Genomic DNA, 20,624 nt, shown 5'->3' with positions numbered 1-20,624 from the left:
TGTTCTTCAGAGGGAATCCAGACACTGTGCGAACAAGTATTGGGCCGATCTATGTTCTTATATTCAAAAGGCGTCTGATTTGGGCGACCTGAAAACTACATATGATGGGTTGAAGAAAGCACTTGAACCAAACATACCAAAGTCACCCGACTGAAACATTTAAATGGACAGGTGATCACAGACAAGAAGCTGCACATGTCCAGATGGGCGGAACACTACTCAAGTCTTTATTTCCATGAGCGTACAATACAACCTGAACTTGACAACCTCATCCTAACTCTTCCAGAAATGTCTTAGCTAGATGCAGACCCTACGGAGGAGGAACTTTCTCAAGCTCTTGATGCTCTTTCCAATGGAAAAGTGCCAGGAAACGACAGAATCCCAGCTGAAGTCCTAAAAGCAAACAACGCTGTGCTCTTCCCTTTCCTCTACAATTTACTCCTGCAATGCTGGAGAGCAGGAGATATCCCACGTGAGATGAAAGATGCAAACATCATCACTCTGTGAAAGTAAAGACGACAAGGGTGACTGCAACAACTACAGGGGCATCTTTTAACTGAGCATCACAGGAAAAACATTTGCCTGTGTCATTCACAAATGCCTGCAAAAGCTCGCAGATCAAGTCTATCCAGAAACGCAGTGTGGCGTCGGGGCTGGCAGGTCAACAATGGACATGATTTTCTCTCTTCAACAACTACAGGGAAAATGCAGAAAACAAGGAAAGCCGTTATTCAGAGCATTCATGTTTGACACAGTTAGTAGGTCAGGACTATACAGAGTATTAACCAAGATTGGCTGCCCGCCGATCCTACTCAAGCTCATAACATCCTTTCACGAACGTACGAAAGCAGTGGAACCATCAGTGAAGTCCATGAACAGCGGAGTGTGTTCTTCCCTAACCTGCTTCAACATGTTCTTCTGAGTTCTACTAAATTGTGCATTTCAAAACTCACACAGTGATGTATTTCTCCACACAAGATTAGATGGCTCTGTCTACCACCTGGAAAGACTTGGGCCAAAACTAAGGTCAAGAAAGTCCTCATTAGAGAACTCCTCTTCGCAGATGATGCAGCTCTCGTCTCTCATAATGAAGACACACTACAATCATTGATGGATTCTCTGTCCAGAGCCTGCAAGTTGTTTTCCCTTGACATAAGCATGAAGAAAACTGCTGTAGTCACTCAAGGTACACCGCAGTGACCCAGTGTCATTCTGGGTAACAGCCCATTAGATGTGGTTCAACAATTCTGTTACCTTGGATCTACTGTCACAACAAACCTATCCACGGACAAAGAACCGAATCTCAGATTCAAGAAGGCAGCTAGTGTTTTTGGCAGACTTACAAAATGAGCATGAAACAATCCTAAACTGACAGTGAAAACAAATATACTAATATACCAGGCATGTGTATTGAGTATCCTGCTATATAGATCTGAGATATGGACCACTGTGGAGTTACAAACATCTGATTATGAACATTCACATACACAAACAAAAGTTCACTTGCAGCCTCAGACAGGGGCATTCTTCAGATTTACAGATTACAATTTTAGGATTACAGAACCACTTGAATGGCTCTTTGAGAGGTTCAGTGTTCTGCTAATAGCTCTGGCAGGCTTTTTCACTTAAGTTCACAAGATCATTCTGGAGAAAGCAGAGCCACAGAACAGGGATAAGTATCAGACTAACCCATGTTAGTCTATATCCACAAAAACAGTGAGAAATCCTGTGGCACCTTATAGGCTAACAGATTTTTTTGGAGGAAAAAAAACAACAAAGCAGCAGAAATGGAGCACTTTAAAGACCAACAAAATGATTTATTCGGTGATGAGCTTTCATGGGACAGACCCACTTCATCAAATCAATCAAATCTGAAGACGTGGGTCTGTCCCACGAAAGCTCATCACCGAATAAATCATTTTGTTAGTTTTTAAAGTGCTGTATTTCTGCTGCTTTGTTTTGTTGGAGTACAGATCAATTCAGTTACCTCTCTGTTACTAGATTTTTTTGGAGCATAAGCTTATGCTGTTAGTCTATAAGGTGCCTCAGAACAGGGATAGGAAGAGTTGAGTGGACATTAAGACCCAGTGGTATCTCAGATTTTCAGCTGCCCTCCATGGCTGCACACAGGTAAGGACAGCCCTGGCCTCAGGGGAGAAGGCAAGAGCCACAGGTCATGGGAAGCAGTTCAGTTGCTGGCTGGAGGACTCCAGGGGAGCAGGGGGTGGTTGTGCAGCCAGCAACTGCAGAGCAACAGCACTGCAAAGGGAAAACTATTTCTTTGCTCCAGCCGCCAACTCCACAGCTGCTGTCTGCTCCCCTAAAGTCCTCCGGCCCACACTCACACGGCTCACTGCCTCCCGGTGAGTGGGGGTCAGGTGCAGCCTTCACGGAGGGCTGGTGGGGGATGGGGCTGGCCGCAGGTGCTGGCACAGAGCCCCTGGGGATGAGAGGCAGGTGGTGTCCAGGGGTTGCCCAGAAATCCCCTTCAGAATATCCACTTACCTCCTCAACCTCTAAACCTGCCTTTGCTCAAACACCAGCCTTTAATGTTAAATAAGAAACTATTGTTAGTATCTGTCATTACAGATGTACAGTGTTTCAGCTACATTATGGATTAAATAGTCTTTTGTGAACTAGCCTAGGAACCAAACTACCGTTTATAACATTGTTTCTGTGGGGAAATGCATGCTGAGTTCCAGCCACCAGAGTTACAAACAAACCTTTGGAATGCATTCTGTTTGCAAGCTGGGGACTTCCTATACTCTGAATTTAGGGTCTGTTGAGTGGGTGAGGCACACTCTTGTTTAAAGAGGCTGTCTCATCATATGAGTGTATGTATAATAAATCAGTCACTTTCTTGTTTATCTTGAAATGACATTTTCAGATGCATGGTTAAAACCACCACTAGGTGCTGCCAAAATAAGCATTATTTGCAGACCAAATGACTCCTCCAGCACAGATGAGTTCTCTCTTCCCCTTCTCTCTCATGTCCAGGCATCTCACACTCATGATGCAATCACCGAGGCTGCTCAGCTGATGAAGGAGGCAGTGGATGATATAATGGTTACCTTGAATGAAGCTGCCAGCGAAGTGGGCATGGTTGGAGGGATGGTAGACTCAATAGCTGAGGCCATGAGCAAGGTGAGCACTGGGTACTAGGAACCCCAAACACCATGGAAGAAGGTAGTGGTTATTCCAGATGATACTGGCACCAAGAGTTTAACCCTTAATATGTCTTCCATGATACAAGTTGCACCACTGAAAACTGGCACTCTCTTGTCTGGCAGGACCACAGATGCCCCTGGACCAGACAACCCGGGCACCTAAGGGCAGCAGCCTTGGCAGCCCAGCTGGGAGCAGTGCAGAGGCTGGATCAGAGTCCCCAGCAGCAGGCTGAGGCCACAGTTCCCTGACAACCTTGCAGTGGCTGGGGCTCAGGTTCCCTGGCTGCGCACTGGTGGCCAAGGGCCAGGGCTGGGAACAGAATTCCCTGGCTGCCCCATGGCAGCGCAGGACCGTGGCCTTGGCCTGGATTCACCAGCTGCCCCACAGTAGTGCAGAGCCAGGACTGGGGTTCCCTGGCTTCCTGTGGCAGCGCAGGGCTGGAACCTGGATTCTGCAGCAGCGCAGGGCTGGGAATGGGGTTCCCCAGCTTCCCAACAGCAGTGCAGGGCTGGGACCTGGGTTCTGTGGCAGCACTGGGCTGGGACCCAGGGCACCCTAGCTTTCCTGCAGCAGCGCAGGTACTGCGGCTTCCCCGTGGCAGCACGGGGCCTGGAGTGGTGTCCCCCATCTCCCCTGCAGCAATGCAGGGCTGGGAGCAGGGTTCCCCAGCTTCACCGCAGCAGCATGGAGTGGGTTTGCCAGGACCAGGGTTTCCCAAATTTCTCTGGTAGCACAGGACTGGGGTCTGCCAGCAGCCCCACGGCAGCCCCCAGGAGCACGGGGTGCCTAGCAGCAGAAGCCATTGTCTGGCAGCCCTGCACAGACCCTGGGCAAGCAGCCCCCAACAGGTGGGGTGTGCATCAGGCAGCGCGGGGACTGGTCCAACAAATTCTCTTGTTCTGGACCTGTCAGGATGCCCATGCCAGACCAGGGAGGTGCAACCTGTACAAATGAAGTACTTCAGAGAGCTGTATGGTAAATGTTCCTTAACTGCGCGGAGCTGGCTCAGGTCAGCTCTTTGTGCTGATGAAACCTGTAACATTGAGATTGCCCTTAAAGGCCTGAAGAATTAAAATGTTTATAAACTCTTTCGCTCCCAGCATCAGTCAGAGGTGAGTTGGGAATGATTTTTAAACACGGCGCTTCCTTTTCCTTGGTTACTTTAACAAACATCTGAAAGCAGCAATTCAGACCTGAGGTGTATTGATTAAATACATTAAAGAGCAAAAATATGAAAACAAGCTTTTATACTCAAGCTGTGGTTGAGTGATTATACAAAACAAACTTGATCAGACCCTATCAAAGCCTCTCTTCTTTTGGAGTCAAAATATAGTGTCTCTTTCTTTGATGAAAAGGGAAAGGTTAATTTTACTCTCAGTCCTGGTCTGAAGGGCTTTCCCTTATTCTGTTCTTAGCAAGCAGACAGACACAAGGTGAAGGTGTAAGAGGATAGAGAAGACGGGTGAAACAGGGTTTGGTTGCTTTTTGTGGAACACTGAACCGCTGATTAATTACAAGTTGATGTTTAGCCAGCAAGTTAACCATGACATCTGCTGTTTAGATCCTGCTTAGTAAGAACTGGTCAGAGCTGTCATTTGGTTGCATCCTTTCTCTTTAGACGAGACAGGATGATTCTGAGTAACTTATGATTAATTAAATTAATAATTAATTTAAAATAATTGGCAATATGATTAACTTCAGGTTTTGAGGCAAAGCCAGGAGCGTGAGACAGGGTAGGATGGAGTGTTCCCACTAATCTTTTCCATCCATATGCCAATTTTTTCCAGCCACATGTGAAATAAATTTTTGTATGTGCAGAGGCATATGCAAATGTGCACCACCAGCAAAAACAAAACCTGGCTGTAGGCACTCTGCTAATCAGCGAGGCAGTGTGTGAATCTCTCCTGAGCAGCCGTGTAAGAGAGAAACCAAGCAGTGTGGTAGAAAAGGACCCAAGGGAAGGGAATACAGTACAAGTTTCAAGGTGGCTTTGGTTACATATCCATATGTAGAGGATTTTGCCAATTTTAACACTAAATAATAGGAAGTTGAAAGCTGCTTTGTGTCAACCAAGGATGTGGGGCTTTCTAGGAAGTGAATCAGAAGGATGGGTTAGCCAGTGTCTTCCCTTAAAGTGAGTGCTTCGAAACTATAGTCCTTCTTTTCTTGTGTAGGGAACTACCCTTTGTGGTCAAAATGCATGCTGGCATCTTACGAATACTGGACATTTTCTGTCATTGTGTTTTCTAAAACAAGTTAATCTGGTTTTATTCTGGGGGCTGGGGAGAGATGAGATTAATTTAAAGAACATAGTGGTGGAAGCTGTGTCTGAAGAGTAGTCTTGACCTAAGATAATCAGCAAGTGTCTCTGAGAAAAAACATAACTAGCTAGCTGGGAGTGTGCTAATGTCAGAAGGAAAAGGGCAAGTTTAACACATTAAGCAAGTGTGTTTTTACTAAACAGAAAAGCGTATTCTTACTTATTCTGGGTTTCATGTTTAAGTTTTGCTTAGAGTTATGGCTGAGTGGCATACAGGAATTTCATATGGGCTGTTCAGATGAAAGATCTGTCTTGTGAGCCTTGTACATTCATTTGTAGATCTAATGAGCAGTAGATCAGGGAAATGGGAAAAAATGGAGTAAACTCATGAAAGAAAGTCAGGACTTACTGAATATGTGTGCCCTAAACTGCATGTTCCGTGCAAATTACATGAAACTAGTGTGTAAGTTACGAAGGTTTGTTGTATATTTTAATTCATTTTGTACTTAACTGTGTTGTACAATTGTGGAATTAGACTGAAGAGTTTAGTAATATGTGCCCTGCACACCTTTCACTGCTTTAATGCTTTCCCCTCTTCCCCCAGCTGGATGAGGGCACACCTCCAGAGCCAAAGGGATCATTTGTTGATTATCAAACTACGGTAGTGAAATATTCCAAAGCTATTGCTGTAACAGCACAAGAAATGGTAAGAAAAACTAGTAAATGTTCTATAAAATAACTGGCTGACAACTGCCAAGTATGTGTGAGAAATTCAAAATGCACTGTACAGTTTTAATCTGAACTAGTTCCAGTTGGTGCCTCTTCTTTCTGACAGTGACCTCCAGCTGATCTGTTTTGTGGGTAGGCAAACTAAGGGTGCTGACACAGTTTTCTGGTCTTCTTCATTGGAATGGCTAGTCAGTTTATTGGATCTTTCTTGGCCTAAGCCAAAGGACATGGCTTTAAAAAGAACAGGAGGGTCTCAACCTTCTCGAGGGTTTGGTGTTGCAAACCCTTGCAAATGTTGAATTTTGCGAATATGGGGAAGCGGCAGCCACCAGTGCTTCTTGCCTGGAGCCCCAGGGAAGCGGTAGCCACCAGCACTTCCTGTCCCAGGTCGCCGGGAAGCGGCAGCTGCCAGTGCTCCTGCTGGGGCCCTGGGGAAGCAGCAGCTGCCAGTGCTCCCTGCCCTGGAGCCCCAGGAAGAGGCAGCTACCAGCACGCCTGGCCCCAGAGCCCTGGGCTCACGAATAATTGAATTTGCAAACCTGAAGTTCGCGACTGTGGCAACCTAACTGTATATGCAGCTCTCTGTAGTTTGCTGCCCAAAAGATCAAGGCATTAAAACAGGAGGGACTACCTTAGGAGGCCTGTGCTAGCGCTTGACAGTAACCAAAAGATATACAACTGTGATGGAGGGTGATGGGAATGGGGTGGAAGTAAGGCATTCATGAACAGATGAAATGGAGCTCAGGATTGTTACCCTGATTACTGGGGAGAGAAAGAGCAGCTGTGGTACAGAGCTCCATCCATCAACTCATTAATGATCTGGAGGCACCTTTCTGTATTATGGGTCTAATTCATTCAGACAGTTGTAGACGTTGATATGATGTATACCTCCCATAAAGTCTGTTATCTGAGCCTATGTTGACGGAATAATTTGACTGACTCAGAACATTTTGTATTTGAGAACTTCTGTCCAAGAGTGTCTGAATTAAGACTAGCCAATTCATTTCATTAATTTGATTGTGAAGCAATCTGTTAACGCTCCACAGCTGGTTTGTCTGCCAGTTGTACCACTGAAAAGTTGGGTAGGTATATTTCCCCTCTTGTAATGGGAGAAGCCGTCAAATTTGGCAGTCTGTGCTAACAGTGGTTCTTTGGCATGAGATATGTATATTAATGAAATGGTGATGTCAAGTACTTCTCAGGAGACTTACTTTTTATGGTAAACAAATGAAGATATGTGTTGAAACACCTTTACTCAACTCTTCACATCATTGGAATATTGAGATATTATACATTTCTAACTGAGCTACATTAGCCCTTTGGAGTGTGATATTTATTTATTCTTTAACTTTATCCCTTAATTGAGCTCAGACATTGCAATATAGTTGTTACATTCATGAAATGAGCAACAGTCAAATTCTTGTTTGCTGACCCAGAATTCCTTGTGATGTGATTGAGCTGGACATAAGATGACAGAGCTAATCAGGTTCTTTTGGCTAATCAGGACTTTCTTGGTTCTAATGTTTCATGACAATGGTTTAATATTATAAACTGTATTGATCCATTAGCAATGAATACTGTCTTTTTAAAAATAAAGATAATATTATTGCATTCGCCCCCTCGCCCAAAAAAACCACACAATGTTTTTGTGCAAAAAAATTTTTTTTGCAAAAAAAAAAACCCCAAAAGGCAATCACTGCAGATAGTGACTTGTCATTTCAACAGACGGTAGTTAGCTCTTTTTCGTACACTGGAAATTTGTTGAAGGCCAGTTTATGCTTTTATCTGAAGGTGGGAATTCATTCCTTTCATTAGTGTATACTGATGTGTATATAATATAGCATTAGTATACGTGGAACAATGTCGCCTTCAAGAATTGGCCGATACACCAAGGAAAGTTTCACTTTTTATACTCCCAAATCAGAAAATGTTCATTTTGCACATTTCCATCCATTTCTTCCTTGCTCCATAAGAGGTTTGCACATTCTGTTACTGTTTGGATCCACCTAAGCTCTTCCCCCTCCCCATCAGGGCCACCAACCGGCAGTGGAGTTCTGGAAGAGAATGGGTTGCCCAACCCATCAGTACCCAATGGGGGAGCTGCTCTTGGGTTGTATGCAGCACTCTTTCCCCTCCCTAATAATCTGTAAATTCACCTACTGTGTAAACACCTATTCTCTAAATACCTACAGTACTGAGTACTCCTGCAATAGCTTACTATACTGAGGAGTGAATTTTCATTTCTAACTGCTCCTCAGTTACTCTGTGTTCTGTGGGTGCCTAGTTACTGTCATTCTAATAAAGCATGTTTGCTTGAATTTTGGCTCATAGAATTCTAGCTGGAAACTGAATTGCTAAGGCAGCAGCAGGTACCCTACCACTACCTGGGCTGCAAATACATACTTGTGTGCTCCTAAGCAGTGTGGTGTATTAACAAGATGTTTTTATGCCTGCCACTGTTTTATTGCTTGTTTTCTTTTTTCAGATGACTAAATCGGTTACTAACCCGGAGGAGTTGGGAGGACTTGCATCACAAATGACCAATGACTATGGGCATTTGGCTCTCCAGGGCCGAATGGCAGCAGCTACAGCTGAACCAGAGGAGGTCTGCAGTTTTTAGACCTCTAAGCTCTGAATGCATAGTGGTGTCAATTTTAAGCATTCTCTTGCAGTTTCATAAAGGGGACAAAATTGGGTAAGGTCACCAAAGAAAGTAGAAGACAGTAGTTGCCCCATTGCTATAATACGGCTAGTTATCCTTAAGTCTGATTCTTCTTTTATGCAAACAGAAAGTAGGTTTACAACTATCTGATAATAATGGGATTTTCTCTGAAATGTTTCTGAGATCATTTAAAACGAATGCAGAAAATAAGCTCCCAGACAAAGTCTGTTTATTCTACTCCAGTCTTCTCAACCATCTATTTGTGCAACATTTGGGAAGACACAGTTTGTGTCCTATTGGCACTGGAAACACTGGGTAGTAAGACAGATGGGGTGGAAATTTCAGAAGGATTCCATATGGGCCTAACATAGTATTATGGGCCCCAGTCTGTGCTTTGGATCAGTACCCAAAGGCACAGTTTCAGATCTTGTGATCTCTGCTCAAAACCTCTCTCTCCTCCACCATATTTCAAGTTTAGGCCTGTCTATCTTAGAGCACTACTGGTACCCTGTTAAAAGGGTTGATTCAAGCATACAGCACATACTACTAGATAAAAGTTTAATGCTATACTTTTTTCTTAAGGGAAGAGTAAACTAATGGAAAATGTTTACAGTCTGTCATGTTGGCATAAAATCCAGAACATTGCCGTCTTCATTTTCATCACAGTTGCATCATAAGTCAATCACTACTTGCCTTACTGTCTCTGTATCTTAGGTAGGCAAGCTGATCCAGCTGTTTTGCGCTGCTTTCCCCACTGTGACATGTGACCACCTATGGCAAACAACTATAGTTAGATATTTATTTACAGTATAGACACAGCCTTGCACAACACAATGTCGGAATATATGCATATGGCTGTAATATGCATTGTGTTCCAATATTGCTCATGCAAAGTGTGTATGAATAAGAGCTGCAGAATACAGCAAAATATTTTCCATTAATATTTTAAGTTTTAATCAAGTTCATTTCTACTGTTCTTTTCACTTTTTACTTCACTTTCTGTGAAAAATCTGGGGCGCTAGTTTTCTGTTATGAATGTTCCAAATTAGCAAATATTAGAAAGTAAGATTTTGATTTCTAACAGTGCCAGTGTTCATATCACAAGCCATATTATAGGAGTTACTAACTGAGTCAGAGGACAGAAACATCCAATTAAGCATTAACAACAGCTCAAGTTTGATTATCAAATATTTGAAACAAACTGCTTACAGCGCACCACAGACTAGAACTATTCTCCAGACTAACTTGGAAAGCATCCACCTGCTTGCACACACCCTGGAAAAAGAAAATTGGAGACGTTTCTTTAGTTATTCATATCAGATCATTTTCCCTGGTACCGTGAGTGACATGGACATACTTTTTGTCCTCACCTCAAACTTATATACCTTACTGTATAGAGGGGAAATGGAAGAGAGAAGAGGAGGAAAGAAATGGTCATGGTCTTCTTTCTCCATCAGGTGTTTGCAGCTCAGGCCCTGATTAAAAATCTTGAAATGGTTGGAAATGGTTGAAAATGACTGCTCTTTTCCCTATTGGTTGCTAGGCTGTTGGGCTATAGTTAAACTAGCCAGTTTTGTCAACCAAACTGGTGGAAAGTCCATACCCAAAATGCGTTTTGTCAACAAACCTCAGCACTTTTGCCGGCTGTGTTGTGCCTCTCAGCCACAAGGCATAACACTGCTGTCAAGGGATTCTATCAACAAAAAAGCTGTGGGGACAGTTGGGGTGGCGGGGAGGGCCTTTTCTCAACAGACGGGGCGTCCAGAATAATGGGCAGTTCTGTCTGCTGTGCTTCCAGGTGCCTATTTTACTGAGAGAGCAGCCAGGCAGTCCGGCTGCTCTGTCGACAGAGCAGAGCGCTCTTCCAGTTGGCTTTTGTGTGTGGTTGCAGTCTGTTGACAGAAGTTTTGTTGGTAAATCTCTTCTGACAGTGACTTCTGCTGACAGATTGCTGTAGTGTAACCATAACGTTGATGTCTTAGCTCCACTGGTCACTTACAGTGTCTGATTATCCAGACAAATGATGGTAAGACAGCTTTTGACTTACTTATTACACCTCCCTGCTGACAGTTCACTAGAGGTTTGTTTGTTTGTTTTTAAATATTCTTCGTGCTAAATAGCTAAATCAAAAGCAATGGCTTATATTATTCCTGGTTATAGTTAGACATAATGAGCATTCATTTGTGAAAGTAGTGCACATTAACTTCAGCTTTATGTAGAAATAATTTTATTATTAGAAACTAATAGCTTCAATTCCCACTTGCGTATTAACCAAAACACGCACAAAACAATACCTAAATGTACATAGCAGCACTAAAACTAGTGTTGGTTCTTGCTTCTGAGATCATACCACCAAACTTCATTTCAAGATTAATAGTAAATCTGAAACAGTGATGTATTTAGAGGTGTGTGTGTGTGTGTGTACGTTTGGCTATTTTATAGGGATGTGCCAGCTAGGGACTTGTGCTAGATTCATCTATGAATAAAATTGAGATATTCACAACTAAGGTTGCATATTCCTAAATCTAAAAATTGCCTACACTGCCGCTTTACTTCTCTGTAACTCTCTCGCGAGGGGTGTGCTGTGTTAAAGCAGTGCTGTGGCAGTGCTGTAAACTCAGCAGTGTAGACAAAGCCCCTACCACGCTTGTCATTTGCCACATGTGGCGAACTGGACACCACAGTGTTGCAAAATGTGGCTCCTGAGAGCCACACACGGTGCACGCTCCGCACACTCTGTGCACACACCCCACCACTTGGTGGGACAAGCGTGTGGAGGCAGCGCTGGGGGCTCCTCCTGCAGCTCTGGCCCAGAGCCATGGGGCTCCTGCAGGTGAGTCACCAGCAGTTGCGTGGGGAGGGGCTTATTTATTTTGAGTGGTGAAGAGGGGCAGCTGTGGCCATCCTTTAATTTTTGTTGGACACGACTACCCTAGTTTGATCCAAGTGGATGAAGAACCTGTACAATTTGAGGTCAGCTCACCCTGAGAACAAGCAGATTGTTTCTGCTTTATGTGAAACACTGCAACACAAAGACATACGTATTTTTGTGAAATTTGACTTTGTTAAATGCTCCGTACTAATCACATAAGTTGTGTCCAGATTGTGATCCCCTAACTCACTTCAACTAGTATTCCCCTTCATGAATAGTCCCACTGAAGCCCAGGGGACTACCTGTGGATAAGGATGCTACTTAGCATGAATAAGGGATGCCAGACTCTGGACCTTATTTCTGATCTTTTGCAGCAATTGTATTGGTGGGCAAGTATTTGCAACAAAAATTGTTCAAGTTTTACAATGGTTCAATGCATAAAAGGCCTCAACTCTCTAAGCACCGTCTTTGTCTCCTGTCTCCCTATATAGATAGGGTTCCAGATCAAGACTCGGGTACAAGATCTTGGTCATGGATGTATCTTTCTAGTACAGAAAGCAGGAGCTCTGCAGATTTGCCCAACAGACAGCTACACCAAGAGAGAGTTGATAGAATGTGCCCGTGCCGTCACTGAAAAGGTAATATGCCCCTTGTTGTCTCATGGCCTCGGAAGGGGTCATTGTGCTCATCTCATCCGACCTCTTCCATACCGCAAGTCGTAGAACTTCCCCAAATAATTCCTAGAACAGCGTTTTTAGGAGAACATCCAGTTTTAGCAGCTGTCAATAATTGTGATGTCTCTTTGACTGTTGGTCAAATTGTTCCAGTGATTAATTACACCCTTGGCTAATGTGTGCCTGATTACTAGTCTGAGTTTATCTAGCTTTGGTGTCCAGCCGTTGGGTTGTGTTATACTTTTCTTTGATAGATGTCGGGGGAGGTTTCTCAGATTCCATCATTTTGAGGCACATACACTGTGAAGCGTGCATAGCTTGCCGTGGGTGGCTCTTTTAAATAAAGACTTGTAAACTTGTGTCCTGTGCGTTGAAGAGCCAGTGACACATCCTATGAGATGGAGTTTGCCCTACAGTCCTTGGCCTAGGTCCATACCCTTCCCTACCATTCCCTTGGTATTAGTGTGTGTAGCTTCATCTGGCTGTTTCTTTCCTTCCCAGCAGTAGCTTCATTTCAGTGGTCATGAGGTGTATATTCCACATAAGCGATGTGGGGTTAAAAGGAGCTATTTCAGCACTTACATATGTGCTCCTGGGACCCCCAGCTCCTGTTGTCTGCCATGTTACCAGACCAGAATAACTAACTGAAGATACAAGCTACAGTTCTGTAAATACACACTGTAGTTGGATATGAAAAGGTATTTTGATGTCGTTCTGTCCTGCGAGATGGTGGTTATAGTACTGCTATTAAATGAATACTCCCAAGGGAAGATGGATTAACTACTACACCTCTTAGCTCCTTGGTGTAGTCTCACAACCTGGATGTATGCACTGTGCCAGCATTTTGGGTTGGGATCTTTGTTCTGAATCAAGGATTGGGGGATCATTATGTCACTGAAGCGTTAGAGTGGGAAGAGCATGTAGAGTGCACCAGCAGTGATTTGTCTTTTAAACAGGATACATAGCAAAGTTGAGTTGCCAAAAGCTTCAGTCATCCTTGTGATCATGTTTCTGGACAGCACTGCAGATTGCTGGAAAGTAATTGTGACACTGAAATAAATGCAGCAAGCTCCTTTATTGAGTGTGCAGAGGACTGCAGGAAAATTGGATTTTTTACTTATTGTAGCTAGAGGAAGCTTTTCTTTTCATTTAGATATTAAGGAAAATGAGTGCTTACACTATTGATTACAGAATGTTATTAGTTAGATGCAGAGCAGATGTAGTTAAGGCCTTCATGATCTCCTCATTAATGTAGTGTGTGGCCTGCCTGATCAGCAGACAGCATTTCCTACTGTGAAAGACAAATGCCAGTAGCAGGCTTCCTTCAATGGAAAAAAACTAATCAAACCTGCTAATGTGCAGATAGAGCAGGCAGGGGAATGGGAAGGGAGAGATTTATCATAGATTGTGAAATCAGCTCACAAATGAACTGCACTTTTTGATGCTACGTCACAGGAGTTACTTTAACTCAAAAATTAGTACATTATGCTTTGTTTTCATGTGGCCCTCTTTTTTTTGTTTTGCTGTTTCTAGGTTTCCTTAGTTCTGTCTGCCCTTCAAGCAGGAAACAAAGGTACTCAGGCTTGTATCACTGCAGCTAGTGCTGTGTCAGGAATAATTGCAGATCTGGACACGACTATCATGTTTGCTACAGCTGGAACCCTTAATGCTGAGAACAATGAATCATTTGCAGATCACAGGTCAGTGATATTGAAAGAAAGCGCGTGGAGGGGGTTGGCTGCAACAAGGGGGTGATAGATGAATGTCCTGCTTAGGGCAAATGGCAGGGAGTAGAGATGCAGTTTTCTTGCCTTTTCAAATCTCCTAATAATGATGCTAGATGAACATTCAAATATGAGAGAAATAGGACAAGGTTGGAATCAATGATTCCAAAGCTAGATAGAGTTGCCTCTGTTGTAAAAGCAAATTCAATTTTTCCCATTTATGTGGGAGACAAAATTTTAAATAAATGTTTGATAATTTGTCAACTATTTCAAAGGAAAACCTTAAAGATCACTTTTATGCACATTTTTTAAATAATATATTTCTATATTTCATTCTTACTGGATACAGTGCGTTGTGATCCAGGCATGAAAAATTAACTGTCCATAAATTCAAAGAGATTTTTTTCCAATATTTATGGAAATCTTATTTTTGATCATATGACTTTTGGTTTATGAGTTACCAAAGTTAGGCTTCATTTGTTTCATCAAATAATAAGTTTGTTAAACATGTTGTGTCAAGTGTGAAAACAAGTTCTTCTTCGAGTGGTCCCTGTGGGTGCTCCACAATAGGTGTTGGGCTCGCCCGGCGCCGCAGATCAGAAATCTTCCAGCAGTTTCTCCTGGATCGCGCATGCGCCGGCGCGCGCCACTCCCCCGCGCACCCCCGGCCACGTGTGTGATCCGGTCCCCGCCAATTCCCTCTCAACCGCCATAGGCTGCAGACGGAATCCGCTCAGGCTAAGGCCAGAGTCAGATTAGATAGTGTTTTCTGCGTGTAATTTGTTGTTTTTGGTTACTAAAAAAAGAAAAAAAGAGAGGAGCGGAGAAGAGAAGAGCGGATGTGAAGGCCATTTAGGCCGCCTGCTGCCCCGCAGGCCGGTGATCACTATTTGGGGAGGAAAGGCACGGATTAAGTGCTAAGTACCCTATTAACAATAAAGGACTCACCGCAATGGCCTCTTCAGGTTTTAAAAAGTGTGAGTCCTGCCGCGAAGCTATGCCGGCCTCCGTGGGGCATAGCAAATGCATCCGCTGCCTGGGGGAATCACACGTTACCCAGAAGTGTTCTCACTGTGCTAAGCTCACAGCCAGGGCCAGGAAGGACAGAGAGATGAGGCTTAAAATGCTCTTGTTGTTAAGGCTCTCCAGCCTGACGTGCCGGAGAAGTCTCACCCAGAAGAGCCCTCTGGGTTGCATAAGAGGAAGGCAGCTTCTCTGACCCCCTCGGTGCAGAAACGGAGGAGACTCTCCCCGGCTCGATCCTTGCCGGCGGGTTCAGCGAGCAGGACGAGCGGCGCATACAGCCCCCAGCCGCATACTCAGGCAAGCGGCAGCGCACGTGGCAGAGGCTGAGCCTCCAGTTATACAACAGCCGGCACACGCGGCGCCCAGAGCGTCAGCGAGGCAAGCGCCGGATCTGGCGGCACCGCCGCAGGCGGCACCAGCCCCCACAGCACCAACGGTGCAGAGGCACCAGGCACGGAGCCTGCAGGTGCTGGAGGAAGCTACCCGCACAGCACTGCAGCTGATTGTGCTGAGCAAGGCGCCGACAGCAGAGCCGAGATCCCCAGCACGGGAGGGGGCGGTGCCAGCCCCGCAGGGGAGGGGCAAGGCGAAATCAAGAACCCGGCACCGCAGCCCATCTCCGGACAGGGCTGCGCTGCTGTTAGCACCAAGCCCTCCCCCTGTGATACACATGCCGCACCGAAGGCCTGTGTCTCCACCAGCTTATCCAGAACCTCCTTCTCCATTCCTCCAACCAATGTCACCATGGCTTGGGCCACCTTCACCATTTCTGGGAGAGGATCCCCTGGAGTACTATCATGATCGGGGATGGAAACACAGCTGTCTCAAGGGGAGTTAGTTTTAGAACCCCGAGACTTTCCTTCACAATCCTCCGGCAAGCAAGTGTATCATCGACCGCAGGAGCCTGAGGGTTCGAGGGAGGTTTACCCCAGTGGTTCCTCGTCATCCTCCCCAGATGAGGCCATGGCCCCCGGGGATGTCTCCCCCCCCGGATGACCTTAAACAATTTCAGGAGCTGTTTAAAAGGGTGGCTTTCATGCAAGACATTCAAACGGCAGAGGTGCAGGAGAATCATCACAAACTCCTGAAAAATTTGAGACCCCCGGTTTCATCCAAAATTGCTATTCCGCTGGATGAAGCCATTATGGAGTCAGCCACTACCATATGGCAGACTCCGGCCTCTATCCCGCCTACGAACAAGAGAGCGGATAAGAAGTACTTCGTCCCGGCAAAGAGCATGGAGTTCCTCTTTAGTCACCCACAACCAAATTCTTTGGTGGTCCAATCGTCCCAGCAGAGGTCGAAGGCTTCTCAGTACAAATCGGGGGGATCGGACAAAGATGCTAAGAAGCTAGAGCTGTTTGGCAGGAAGGTATATTCCTCTTCTACCCTGCTATTGAGAATGGCAAATTATGCGGCACACCTAGCAAACCATAATTTTGATAATTACTCCAGACTTACTCCCCTCATGGATTCACTTCCGGAAGACAAAAAGCTGGTGTTAAAGGCGATTGTTCAAGAGGGCTACGCAGCATCGCGGACGGGAGCCCAGATTGCCCTGGACATGGCAGACACGGCGGCACATTCAACGGCTACAGCAGTGGTCATGCGTAGAGAATCCTGGCTCCAGACGTCTGGTATCCCTAGGGCTACAGGCAAAGATCGTGGATCTTCCCTTTGATACACAAAGCTGTTTGCAGACTCAACCGACTCGGTCCTCCACTCCAGTAAGGACTCGAGAGCTACACTTAAAACCTTGGGCATTTATACTCCCGCATACAGAAAAAAAAAAATTTTATCCTCAGCAAAGACTCTACGCTCACCAACCACACCGTGCTCGATATCAACGGGGCTACGACCAAGGGCGCCAGGGTGCTGGAGATCATAGCCATGGGTTACATGATCTCCTTCCAGTCGCTCCCACCGACAAAGCCTCCCGCCAGGCCTCACCTCAGGGACGCTGCCCACAAGGCAAGGCTCAAGCAGGAGGTGGACAACCTGCTACTTCCTAACAGAGAAGAAAACAGGAGGCTGGAGGCCCATCTTAGATTTTCGGGGCCTCAACCGTTACTTGCGCAAGCAACGTTTTCGGATGATCACAGTTGCCTCGATACTCACGGCACTGGACAATGGAGACTGGTTTGCAGCCCTCGACTTACAAGATGCTTACTTTCATATAACAATCCACCCAGCACACAGACGCTTCCTCCGCTTCACGGTCAGCCAGGAGCACTTCCAGTACAGGGTTCTTCCATTCGGCCTCTCCTCAGCCCCCAGAGTCTTTACCAAAACCCTGGCAGTGGTGTCAGCCTACCTGCACAGACAGGGGGTGTTTATTTTCCCATATCTGGATGACTGCCTGCTGAAAGGGGCCTCGAAGGCAGAGGTCTTATGCATGTTATGCGTCACAGCGGACACGTTTTCTTCGCTGGGCCTAGTTATCAACCTCGCAAAGTCAAAGACCGAACCCATACGAGATATAGAGTTCGTAGGGGCACGCATAAACTCTATCACAGCAAGGGTGTACCTACCCGACGCCCACTTCCGCACCATCAGTTCGCTGGTGCAAGTCATCACATACAGCCCCATGGTGCCGGTCTTAACATGCTTACAGCTGCTGGGCCACATGGCGGCAGCAACGTTTGTGATACAGAATGCCAGGTTACACATGCAAAGCCTGCAGCATTGGCTGGCAAGCATTTACAAACCGGCATCCCACACTGTCCACAGGGTGGTGTCGCCCACGACAGAGGTGCGCAGATCCCTGGTGTGGTGGGAAAGCCCCAAGAATCTGCTAGTGGGGGTGCCCTTTCACCAACCACGAATTTCTATTTTTCTTACTACCAACGCCTCCCATGTAGGATGGGGAGCACACATCGGCGACAAGGTGATGCAACGGCTATGGTCCCCTGCAGAACAGACACTGCACATAAACATACTGGAGCTCAGAGCAGTGTTCAACGCCTGCAAACATTTTCGAGATTACCAACGTGGCAAAGTAGTCCGGATCAATACCGCCAATACCTCCACTATGTTTTACATCAATCAACAAGGAGGAGCACGATCCCGTGCCCTATATGCGGAAGCAGTCCGATTGTGGAACTGGTGCATCGCCAACAACATAACGTTGAAAGCCTTGTATTTGCCGGGCACTCACAACGTGAAAGCAGATCAGCTGAGCAGGCGCTTCGCACTCACGCACGAATGGCAGATCCACTCCGATCTGCTGTGGCGCATTTTTTGTACTTGGGGGTTTCCCCAGATCGATCTGTTTGCCACCCAGCACAACAAGAGGTGTCCCCCGTACTGCTCCAGGGCAGGAGTGGGGCGGGGGTTCCTGGGGGACGCATTCATGATTTCATGGAGGGGCCCCCTACTTTACGCGTTTCCCCCCACAGCGCTTATCCACAAGGTTCTGCAGAAAGTCAGAAGGGAGAGAGCTCGCATGATACTCATAGTTCCAACTTGGGATCGGCAGCAATAGTATCCCTTGCTTCTGCGCATGTCGGACCGCCCACCGCTTCCTCTACCATTGGCACCGGACTTACTCACGCAGGCTCAGGGGTCCATAGTGCACCCGCACCCTCAGAGTTTGCGTCTACAAGCATGGCTAATCCATGGCTCAGCTCCTTAGAGAGCACATGTACGGAGGGAGTACAACAAGTCCTGGAACGTAGCCGAAGGACCTCCACCAGGAGGACTTACAAGCAGAAATGGACTCGATTTACAGCCTGGTGTTCCACCAAGCAGTTAGCTCCCCTTGACATTCCTATACCTGTAATACTAGAATACTTATTGGACCTCAAAAGAGGCGGGCTTTCTCTATCCTCGCTAAAGGTCCACCTTGCCGCTATATCAGCCTTTTGGCATACAGATGAAGGGCGCACTGTATTCACCCATCCTATCGTTACAAGGTTCTTGAAGGGGCTGGTAAACCTGTACCCTCCTTGAAAACCGCTTCCACCATCGTGGAATTTGGACTTGGTGCTCAGAACGCTATCGGGTCCACCTTTCGAACCATTAGCCACAGTTCCCCTACGTCTCTTTATGATGAAAACAACCTTCCTCCTTGCAATTACGTCAGCCCGCAGGGTGAGTGAGCTCACAGCAGTGATGCCAACGCCGCCCTGCACAGTATTCTCAAAGGAGGCGGTAACCTTAAGGCTGCACCCAGCCTTTGTTCCAAAAGTTTCTTCGCAGTTCCATCTTAACGAACCAATAGTTTTACCCTCGTTTTACCCGAAGCCTCACAGCTGCAGCAAGGAGGCACGCCTGCATCTCCTGGATGTGAGGAGGGCATTGCCTTCAACATAGACAGAACTAAGTCCTTCCAGAAAACGGACAGGCTTCTAGTCTCTCTCGCTCCCAGGTCAAAGGAGAAGGTCTCTCTTCACAGAGAATCTCAAAGCACATTGTGTCCTGTATAAAAATGTGCTACGAGCTTCGAAAGACTCCTTTGCTGGCCCCACCCAGGGCTCACTCCACCAGGGCGGTGGCAGCATCAACAGCCTTCTTCAAGGGCATCGCGTTAAAAGACTTCTGTAGAGCGGCGACCTGGTCGTCCTACAACACCTTCACCAAGCATTATGCCCTACATCAGGTATTCGAAGAGGATACCCATCTGTCGACAGCAGTTGTCTCGGGGGCAAGCTGCACATAAACCAATTACCCACCTCCTTACTTGGGTTACTGCTGGGTAGTCACCTATTGTGGAGCACCCACGGGGACCACTCGAAGAAGAAAGAGAAGTTACTCACCTGTAGTAAAGATGGTTCTTCGAGATGTGTCCCCGTGGGTGCTCCGCCACCCGCCCATCCTCCCCACTTCAGATCTCTGTCTAGTGTTTTTCAGGAGGATTCGAGGCGGTTGGTCAAGGAACTAGCGGGGACCGGATCGCGCACGTGGCCAGGGGTGTGTGTGGGAGCCGCGCGCGCCAGCGCATGCGCGATCCAGGAGAAACTGCTGGAAGATTTCCGGTCTGCAGCACCGGGCAAGCCCGACATGTATTGTGGAGCACCCACAGGGACACATCTCGAAGAACCATCGTTACTACAGGTGAGTAACTTCTCTTTCTGCTTCAAAAAGTTGAAAGACAAAACAGGGTGAGCAGTAATGATTAGCGGTAACTTCTTTTCATGTTCCTTATTTTGTTACAAACCTAGCATTTCTTTCAAGGGGCATCTTAGAAGTTAGGTATCTCCTTTCAGACTATTTGCCCACTCCTAATATTGAAGATTATTAATGGGAGAGATGCTGGAGTGTTAGTCCTGCTCTCCTTGCTGAGATGAGGACATAGGTTTCCTTCTGATAGCATATGAAAAGGAATGAAAGATTTGCAGCATCTGGGTCATTATTCCTCTTGTATTAAAATATGGTGGGCAACCAGCTTGGCTTAACAGGGAAATCCTTGGTCAGCTTAAACTCAAAAAGAATGCGTATAAGAAGTGAAAACTTGGACAGTTGACTAAGGAGGAGTATAAATATACAGCTGGAAAATGTCAGGCAGTAA

General features: G+C 46.1%; 1 protein-coding gene across 6 annotated transcripts in view; it reads left to right on the top strand.

The window, feature by feature from the left end:
* Positions 1-20,624, top strand: part of TLN2 (talin 2) — a 495,540-nt gene that overhangs the window by 389,320 nt on the left and 85,596 nt on the right. For 5 of the 6 annotated variants that reach the window (XR_012647070.1, XM_075006263.1, XM_075006260.1 and 2 more), the window contains 5 exons: positions 2,998-3,144; positions 6,033-6,134; positions 8,643-8,762; positions 12,183-12,329; positions 13,899-14,065. Coding sequence is in view for 5 of the 6 variants with exons in the window: in XM_075006263.1 (XP_074862364.1) it covers positions 2,998-3,144; positions 6,033-6,134; positions 8,643-8,762; positions 12,183-12,329; positions 13,899-14,065 (683 nt within the window). In the remaining variant the exon portion in view is untranslated. The remainder of the gene's footprint in view (positions 1-2,997; positions 3,145-6,032; positions 6,135-8,642; positions 8,763-12,182; positions 12,330-13,898; positions 14,066-20,624) is intronic. The other variant, XM_075006264.1, reaches the window with a different exon arrangement.

Source organism: Carettochelys insculpta, chromosome 12 (genome assembly GCF_033958435.1).
Source record: "Carettochelys insculpta isolate YL-2023 chromosome 12, ASM3395843v1, whole genome shotgun sequence".
In the NCBI taxonomy this organism is placed as follows: domain Eukaryota; kingdom Metazoa; phylum Chordata; order Testudines; family Carettochelyidae; genus Carettochelys; species Carettochelys insculpta.
The sequence above is the reverse complement of the archived record's forward strand: the minus strand, read 5'-3'. Positions and strand labels throughout refer to the sequence as shown.